General features: G+C 39.2%; 1 protein-coding gene across 1 annotated transcript in view; it reads right to left on the reverse strand.

The window, feature by feature from the left end:
* Nucleotides 1–2,162: 2,162 nt before the first annotated feature.
* The window catches only part of LOC148047935 (uncharacterized), a 112,046-nt gene continuing 104,138 nt past the window's right edge, over nucleotides 2,163–10,070 (reverse strand). Inside the window, 2 exon segments of the mRNA XM_087708201.1 lie at nucleotides 2,163–2,346; nucleotides 2,348–3,939. Of these exon segments, the coding sequence (XP_087564327.1) occupies nucleotides 2,253–2,346; nucleotides 2,348–3,939 (1,686 nt within the window). The 3' untranslated portion in view covers nucleotides 2,163–2,252.

The following is a 10,070-nucleotide window of genomic DNA, read 5'->3' on the forward strand; positions in this document are numbered from 1 at the left end:
CTTTTCTATGTTTAAATATTGTTTTATTTTGATTTCCTCCATACTATCTTGTGCGTATAGTTTTGTGAAGTATTTATGAACAATATGCTTCTTTTCTTCCGCTTTGTAGTGAATTCTCCCCTCATCATCCTTTAATTGATATATTGTCCTTTTTTCTCTTTCGTTCTTCAGTCTAGTTTTTCTCACCATATAGGCAATTGTAAGGCTTCTTGTATATGCTTTCATAGTATCCCAGAGATTTTGAATTGAGGTGTCTCCTTTTTTATTTATTCTAAAAACAATTTTAATTCTTTCTCCAGCATTTCAGTGTATTCTATTTCATTTACAATACTTGAATTCATCATCCATCTTTTTCTTCTTCTTTGACCTTTCCATCTTAATTGTATTGGATTATGATCTGCCCACTCATTTGCTTCTATTTCAATTTCGCTTACTTGATTACATAGCCCAGATGAGATCCAAGCTATGTCGATTCTTGATAGAGATTGATGGGGGTTCGAATAAAAGGTATATTGCTTTCTTGTTTTGTGCCTTTCTCTCCAACTATCCTGTAGTTTATATTCCATTGTCATCTCAAAAAAGGATTTGGGTAATCACATGGTCTCTTTTATTGGGGGATAGTTGGGTTGAGCTGCTGTCAAGCTGCACGCAGAATAAAATGTAATGAGGACAGAACAGACCTTATGATTCTAGGAAAATTTCATCTTTGAGAGTGATGTATGCATGATTCAGAATTTAGGATTTCTCCTATACTCACTGGGTGGTCTTGCTCACCACTTTTTAGCTAATTGTAATGTCTCAGAACTTAGGCTGCATAAAGGTAAAGAGGAAATCCATCAGAAGCGACTCCTCTGTGTTTAGGGAGGGAGGTGAAACAAACCTGGGAGACATAAAACTACACAGCAGGACAAAAAAAAACCTGGGGAAGAAGAACAAAGGGCAGAAAAGTTTTTAAACCTTGGTTGACACCCAAGTAAGCTTCTCAATATAACTGCAACTTTCAACTATTAAATTTCCTTGGTTATTGTATAATTAAATTACAGTCCTCCCATGGATTATCTTGTAATCTCCTTGTTTCTCTTATCCACTTTCTATCTTGTCTTCCCTTGCTTCTCCTTTATTCATCCATCCTACACATAATACTTGTTTTTTTCCTAGATGATTATTTGACAATGCTGACAGGTCTTATCCCTTCTGCCTTACCTCTATGAGTAAGTTGGGAAACAGGAAGCTAATTTAAAAAAATAAATTAAAATGAACGTATATACCACGGGTTTCAAACTCTATGCATCATATGGCCATCATATGACATATTGCAACAGTTTCCCTATTTGCAGAGCTGGGGTGGGCGTGTCCTCCATGTGATGCAAAAACCTTGTGAGCCGCCAGTTTGACATTCTTATATACTGTATATACAGATACATTCAAAAATGTATAAATCATAATGTCTCATGACCATTGTTTCTTTTTTCATTACTAAAAACCCTTTTCAGAGTTCATTCTGTAAGTTGGAAATCCATACATACAGTAGACCCCATTAAATCAATAATTAGCATACATTCTCATTCAAATGTATCTTTGTTTTGGGGATTCTCCAGTCTATGAATCGTGTTATAGGAAAAAAGACTATAGGGTGTTTTGAAGCTCTTTCCACACTCCATGCATTTATATGGTTTCTCACTTGTGTGCATTCTTTGATAGGATGTAAATTGACTGAGTATTCTGAAGTCTTTTCCACACTTCATGCATCTATATGGCTCTCCCCTGTATGGATCCTTTGATGGGATGTAAGTTTACTGTTTGTTCCAAAGCTCTTTCCACACTCCATACATTTATGTGGTTTCTCCCCTGTGTGGATCCTTTTATGGGATGTAAGATCACTGCTTGTTCGGAAGTCCTTTCCACACTCCATGCATTTATATGGCTTCTCCCCTGTGTGGATCCTTTGATGGGTAATAAGGTGAGCCTTTTGGCTAAGGCCCTTTACACACTCCATGCATTTATATAGATTCTCCCCTATGTGGATCCTTTGATGGCAGGTAAGATGACTGCTTGTTCTGAAGCTCTTTCCACAGTCCATGCATTTATATGGCTTCTCCCCTGTATGGATCCTTTGATGGCTTGTAAGATCACTGCTGTTTCTGAAGCCCTTTCCACACTCCATGCATTTATATGGCTTCTCCCCTGTGTGGATCCTTTGATGGGATATAAGATCACTGCTTGTTCTGAAGTCTTTTCCACACATCATGCATTTATATGGCTTCGCCCGTGTGGATCCTTTGATGGGTAATAAAGTTAATGTTTTGGCTAAAGTCCTTTCCACACTCCGTGCATTTATATGGCTTCTCCCGTGTGGATCCTTTGATGGCGTGTAAGATCACTGCTTGTTCTGAAGCTCTTTCCACACTCCATGCATTTATATGGCTTCTTCCCTGTGTGCATCCTTTGATGGGTTGCACGAACTTTCGTTGTTCTGAAGCCCTTTCCACACTCCATGCATTTATATGGCTTCTCCCCTGTGTGGATCCTATGATGGGATGTAAGATCACTGCTTATTCTGAAACTCTTTCCACACTCCATGCATTTATATGGCTTCTCCCCTGTGTGGATCCTTTGATGGGTAATAAGGTTAATGTTTTGGCTAAAGTCCTTTCCACACTCCGTGCATTTATATGGCTTCTCCCCTGTATGGATCCTTTGATGGGATGTAAGACCACTGCTTGTTCTGAAGCCCTTTCCACACTCCATGCATTTATATGGCTTCTCCCCTGTGTGTATCCTTTGATGGGATGTACGTCTACTGCTTGTTGTGAAGCCCTTTCCACACTCCATGCATTTATATGGCTTCTCCCCTGTGTGGATCCTTTGATGGGATGTAAGTTTATTGCTTGTTCTGAAGCCCTTTCCACACTCCATGCATTTATATGGCTTCTCCCCTGTGTGGATCCTTTGATGGGTAACAAGGTGAATGTTTTGGCTAAAGTCCTTTCCACACTCCATGCATTTATATGGCTTCTCCCCTGTGTGGATCCTTTGATGGGATGTAAGACTACAGCTTATTCTGAAGCTCTTTCCACACTCCATGCATTTATATGGCTTCTCCCCTGTGTGCATCCTTTGATGGGCTGTAAGTTCAAAGCTTGTTCTGAAGCCCTTTCCACACTCCATGCATTTATATGGCTTCTCCCCTGTGTGGATCCTTTGATGGATAATAAGGGTACCGTTTTTGCTAAAGTCCTTTCCACACTCCGTGCATTTATATGGCTTCTCCCCTGTGTGGATACTTTGATGGCGTGTAAGATCACTGCTTGTTCTGAAGTCCTTTCCACACTCCATGCATTTATATGGCTTCTCCCCTGTGTGCATCCTTTGATGGGATGTAAGTTCAAAGCTTGTTCTGAAGTCCTTTCCACACTCCATGCATTTATATGGCTTCTCCCCTGTGTGGATCCTTTGATGGGATGTAAGTTTACTGTTTGTTCTGAAGTCCTTTCCACACTCCATGCATTTATATGGCTTCTCCCCTGTGTGGATCCTTTGATGGGTAATAAGGTTAATGTTTCGGCTAAAGTCCTTTCCACACTCCGTGCATTTATATGGCTTCTCCCCTGTATGGATCCTTTGATGGGATGTAAGACTACTGCTTATTCTGAAGCTCTTTCCACACTCCATGCATTTATATGGCTTCTCCCCTGTGTGCATCCTTTGATGGGATGTACGTTTACCGCTTGTTCTGAAGCTCTTTCCACACTCCATGCATTTATAAGGGTTCTCGCCTGTGTGGATCCTTTGATGGGATGTAAGATCACCGCTTGTTCTGAAGCTCTTTCCACACTCCATGCATTTATATGGCTTTTCCCCTGTGTGGATCCTTTGATGAGCAATAAGGTGACCGTTTTGAATAAAGCCCTTTCCACACTCCATGCATTTATATGGCTTCTCTTTTCTGGAGGTCCTTTTATTAACAGTTTTGCTTCCGTTTTCATTGCATTTATTTGTCTTCTCTCCAATGTGAAAACTTTTCTGTGATTCAAGAGACCCATTTTCTTGAGAAAGTGTGAACATCCCACTGTATTTTTTTTCTCTGTCTTTGTCCATATTGGCTGCTCCTTTGGCTTGTGATGGAGAGGGTCCATCTACATCTAATGCCTCTTTCAAGATTCTTTCACCTTTCTCAATATATTTCTTCTTTAGTTTTTCTTGTTGATCAGAAAAATCCTGCATCTTAGTAACAGTCGAAGGACATGAGCTTTCCTTATTCCAGTTATTCAACAGGTTTCTCTCCTGCCTTTGGAAATCTGTTTGAATTGCGGGTTTCTCCATAGCATCTCCTTTTCTGAACACTTTGATTGGTTCTGCAGAGTCTTTATTATAATTCTCATTATCACCTTCAAAGGGAAAGAGAAATGAAAGTAGGAGAAAGGTTAGGGAAAAAGATCACTCTGTCAGAAGTCATATTGATTGCCTTCAGGTATTGTGCCAAATTCTAATATATACTGCATATTTGTATCCTAATATTGGCATGGTATAGAAATGATAATATCTCTTTGGATGAGTCATAACATCTTGGAAAAGACATTTAAGTAAACAAACCTGAATGGCAACTCTTGATAGGAAGCATTTGGGCAAAAATAGTTGAAATCTGTGTGATGAAATTTGGCATTACCTCAAACCAAGGAATTATTTTGTCATAAAAAAATAAAATAGATATATCTAAGCAAAATGCCATAAACCTATTTCCTTCCTTGGAGCTCTAGAAAAACAAAACTTTCCCTTCTCTCTCTGAAGATATCAATTTATAAATGTTTTCATAACAACTAGTTAATGGCATCTAACTACAAATTGCCTTCCTGAACTCTCTGCCTGGAGAGTAGGAAACCCTTACCAAGAGAGGCCACATTCTTATAATTCTCCAGCATGACTTCCCAATGCAGAGCTTTTTGGTCAGGATCCAGCTGAGACCACTCCTCCTCGGAGAAATAAACAGCCACTTCCTCAAAGGGCAGAAGAACCTCCTGAAAGGGAGAAAAAAAATACAGAACAGACCAAGGAAGAACTGCAGGATCTTTCCTATTATTAAGAATTTCTAAAGCAAACATAGACATTAAGATAAATTGCTATGTTGAGGAGGTGCCAACTTCGTGACGATACAGACGTGCAGTCTCGATGCTCCAAGACCGCAGACAATACTTTTGCCGCTGGGTGGTCCAATCGGACTTAAACCTTCCTGAAGAGACGGTAAACAGGAAGAATACATCTTGCTGACTTCAGGGACATCACAAAGTCCCTGATCGATGCAAGAGTTCTTCAAGCTAGCAACAAAAAATTCAGCCAAGGCAGACGAAGTCAGGGCGTCTCCAAAACAGAAGGATAGGGAAAGAAAAAGTGTTTCCAGCTGGTGATGAATTTTTACCATTTTAAGAAGAGAATGCCTATAAAAAACTTAAAATTAATTTAAATTGGTGAAGAAATAAGCGACGGAATTAAATTTGGAATGGTTTTGGACAGTGGGTTATCTTACTTTTTAAATGCTATCTTCATGGATGGAATTTATGCAAGCCTTTTAAAACAAATGGACTAAGTTTTCTTCTTCTATTTTTTTTTCTTTTATTATTCTTTGTAACCTATGGACTAAAATTCTCCTTTTTCATTACTGTGGGTGTTCTTCTAACTCATTCAAGAATCGGACCTTTTTTTTAACTTGAAATAAAAAAAGATACAAAAAGAAATAAAGAACATTGCAACAATAACACTGCTACTCGGAGGCTGGAAGGTTTGTGTATTGGAAATGAAACACTCTTGTTTGTCTCACTGATTATCCTGGCTTGGCACTCCAAGTTCTTGCTGCTTGTTTATAGAGAGTAATAAGAAAAAAAGCATACAGATGTCCCTTTGAAGTATATCTTTAACCAGAGAAAAGTGAAAATAAAATGTTATTGTGAATCTATGCTTAATCTTATTAACCTTCCAAGCTAGAGCAGCAGTGTTTGTTACCTGGAGATAATAGCACCATTTCAATAGCAGAAAGAAACTTTAAGTCTGCAAAAGATATTCTCAGAAATACAGAAATTATCAAATACATATGAGAGGATAGAGAAGCTGGAAGACTTAGAGCATCTAACAGCAAAATATAATGAAGAAGTTGAGGATGTTTATCAAGTGGAAAAAGTGGTGGTTAAAACCCCTAAAAACAGAAGAGGAAAATGAATATAAATAAATTAAATTTGCTGATATTTATGTTATTGGTTTGTCTCTGAAAATGGAAAGAGTGGAATACTGAAAGAGGAACTAATTGGAGGGGAAATCTACCCTAGATGGCAAGATACAGAAGAAGAAAAAACAAAAGAATTTATGGATTTAAAGAGAGAAATTTTATTAGCAATAGCATTGATAACACTACTGACAATCAAAGATAAGCTGATTAAGGAAACAGAAGAAGGGCATCGAAATTACATGAGAGATTTTATAAGCAAGGAGTTGCTAAGAGGAGTCCATACAAAGTTGATTAAGGAGATGATTAGAGGACTGACACCACAAATGGCAGAAGATATGAGACTGCTGCTACTGGAAAGATACAGGTTTATAGATGGAAGAGCACAATTTAAAACTAGTTACACTTAGTGAAATTTAGTGACAATAGATATAGTTAAATAAATAATTGATAAAGTTACTAATGTATACAATGTGTAGTGTTATGATAAGTAATAATTGGATATGAACATTGAATGGTACCCATGAAAGGAAGATTAGAAATCCTTTTGGATTATATATAAAGGTTAATAAAAAAGAATTAAGTTAGATACTGTTAAAGTCTTGATTATTAGGGGGAAAATGTTATGATACAGGATATAGTTAAATAAAGGAGGGATAATGGTAACAACCTATATATAGGTATGGATACAACATAAGGAAACTGTATGTAAACTGTAAACCGTGATTTGGAAAGGAGGATCAGAAAATGTTGTTATTAAATATTATGGATATTTAATAACAACATTTATAATAATAACAGCTAGAATAGGACATAAGGATTCTATCAGCCACTGTTTTGCTGCTTGCTTTTCGGCTGCCATTGAAACGGGGAGGGAGGGCATGGTATTTGGGGAGGGAATCATTCTGTGCTGTTTATTGAGGGTTGTTCTCACCATCTCTTTGCGCATGTGGAAGGAGGAGAGTTTCCCGCCGAGGCCAACTGTCCAGCATTCCAACCTGATGATGATTTTTGAAGATGTCTCCCACCTGACAGTTGCGTGAATTATGATTGGACTATGGACTGGGGTACCAAGGGGAGGGGAATGAATCATGTATTGATATCTATTGCTTTCACGCTCTTTTCTCAAATTCAGCTTTGCTTTGCTTCTCATCGTTTATGATAAGTAAAAGTACACTTAATTCTGAAACATGGAGTTAAGTGGTTTCTTTCTTGGTTATTAAATGAAGGAGCAGTGACAGATTCAGTGTTAATGGAGGATTTTAGAAATAGTAAATGAAATGCCAGTATGTAGTTATGTGGTAAATCTTGGTATATTTTATGATGAAGGATGTTTAAACAATTATAGTCAAATGAAAATGGAGGAATGATGATGGCAACATGTATAAATATCTGAGTTAAAATACTTCAGTTAATATGAATTATGTTTGTTGACTGAAGAGATGCACGAAAGTCTTTCTGAAACCAACTGATACACTTTCTACAGTATGTAAAGAAGGATGTGTTGTGTTTGTTTTGAAAATAAAAAATAAAAAAAAATAAACAAGGATAAATGGCTATGTTTAGTAAGGATCTGTGGTTTAGATGACAAAATTGACAGAACAAAAAGCATTTGACTAAAGAAAGATTTTAGGCACTTTTTGTAGGACTTTCAGTGCCATTCAGGTTAAATAAGCCCTGTTCTTTTGGATCAACTGATCTACCAAACAGCCAGCAAACCCTCATCAAAATACTCTTCATTGTGGAAGGAGGAGCCACGTCACAATGTTACAATGTGCAGTCTCGACACTCTGAGACCGCCGTTGACACTTTTGCCACTGGGGGAGTCCATTGAGACCTAAACCGTCCCATAGAGACAGTGATCAGGAAGACAAAGTCTTGCTGGTCTCAGGGATATCGCAAAATCCCTGTTAAACCCAAGGGAAGTGCTTCAAGCCCGCGGTAAACAAGCAGCCCCTAGGCTGATGAAGTCAGAACGCTCTGGGAGGAAGGAGGTGAAAAGAGAAAGTGAGTCCATTGGTGAGGTATTTTTTTTATTTTGCTAAAGACTGCCCAAAGAAATGTTTCCTTAAAGCCAAATTGATCCTTAAACAAAAGAATTGAGCTGCAAAAATAATCCTAACAGGATCGCTGTGGAAAGGTTTTTTCTTTCCCTTTTGTCATTGTAACTATTTTTTGTGGATTGAAATGTTCATCACATTCTCCATTTCTCCTCTTAAAGTGAACGGATTGATTTTTTTTTCCTTCTGCTTCTTGTTGCTTATTTTTTGACTTCTGGATTAAAACCTTCCTTTTTATTTTAACAGTTCTTCCTACTACTTGTTATTAAATCACACTAAAAACAATCTAAAACAACTTTGTTTCCTACAGAAGGTGAAAATTAACTCCCAGTCGGAGGTTCTTTTTTCTTAAACAACGCATCTCTTTCTTTATTTGATTTTACTAACTCTGCAGCTGAAGGGTTTGCAACTTGTTTGCAGAAACTGATAAAAAACCAAGGGCACCAACTGTTTTCACAGGTGCCTCTGAGAACTATTTTGGCAGAGAAAGAAAGAAGGAAGGAAGGAAGGAAGGAAGGAAGGAAGGAAGGAAGGAAGGAAGGAAGGAAAGGAAGGAAGGAAGGAAGGAAGGAAGGAAGGAAGGAAGGAAGGAAGGAAGGAAAGAAAGAAAGAAAGGGGGGGACAGAACCCTTCCTCTTTGAAGAGCATAAAAGAACTTGTGTTTAAGTCAACTTAAATAAAATAAAAGCTAAGAGAAGCCTGGAAGACTAGACTGGCAGTCATTATTGGGGTTTTTTTTCTTTCTCTCTTCTGTTTTGGAAACATGGGTCAATACTTAGATGAGGAAACCTTAACATTCCAAAATATCTTGGCTGGAATTCAAAATCTATTGGAAGGATATGGGAGAATTGAGAAGAAGCTGGAAAGACTAGTCTTTCTCACAGCAAATGATGATGGGGTTGGAGCCCCCCAAATTAAAGGGGAGAATGAAGATATAGAAGATAAAGATAAGAAACTACATGAATTTAATAATGGAGCAATCCTGTTCATCCTCAACACCTTCATGAAAGTGCCGGGAGAGTTCAACCAGGGATCTGTGTGGTGTACCATCAATACCCAGAGACTCTGCTCCTCCTCAAATTGTAAGGAAACTGCTAGAGGTCTGAGCCATTGGCTGGATAGTAAATAAGAAAATGACAAATGTTTTTCATTGAAGACAATTCTTAGCCTGTGCAAAGCTGGATTGTTTGGCCTCCAAATCCAGGCACAAGTCAGAAGAATTTACTTTCTAAGCCAGCGATGGCGAACCATTTTTGACTCACGTGCCATAAGTGGGGGGAGTGCAGGAGGGTCGTGTGCAGGCACGCCGCACCCATAATGCAATGCACGCCCCCCCAGTGCGCATGTGCCCACTACAGGTGCTCCGCCCCATTTTTTGCAAGCTTTTTTTGCCCTCCCCAGGCTCCAGAGGCTTTATAGGAGCCTGGGGAGGGTGAAAACAGCCTCTCCCGCCCCCCGCCCCCGGAAGCCCTCCGGAGGCTTCAGGGACCTTCAGGACGCTTCCCTGAAGACTCCGGAGCAGTCAAAACGAACCTCCAAGCAAAACGGAAGTGACTTCCAGTTTGCTCGGAGGGTCGTTTTGAGCGCTCCAAAGCCTTGAGGGACCTTCAGGAGGCTTCCCTGAAGCCTCCAGAGCAGTCAAAACCCCCAAGCAAACCGGAATCCCGTTCCCAATATTCCGGTTTGCCCGTAGGGCCTGTTTCTTTGCCTCCGAGCGATGTGGCCTCTGGCTTATCGCACCCTGGATGCTGCACATCGAAAGCTCATGAAGCCTCCGGAGGGCCTCCAGGGGGTGAGGG

This window comes from Thamnophis sirtalis, unplaced genomic scaffold, assembly GCF_051295495.1.
Source record: "Thamnophis sirtalis isolate CommonGarterSnake01/CBP01778 unplaced genomic scaffold, rThaSir2_p1.2 scaffold_3, whole genome shotgun sequence".
Classification (NCBI taxonomy): domain Eukaryota; kingdom Metazoa; phylum Chordata; class Lepidosauria; order Squamata; family Natricidae; genus Thamnophis; species Thamnophis sirtalis.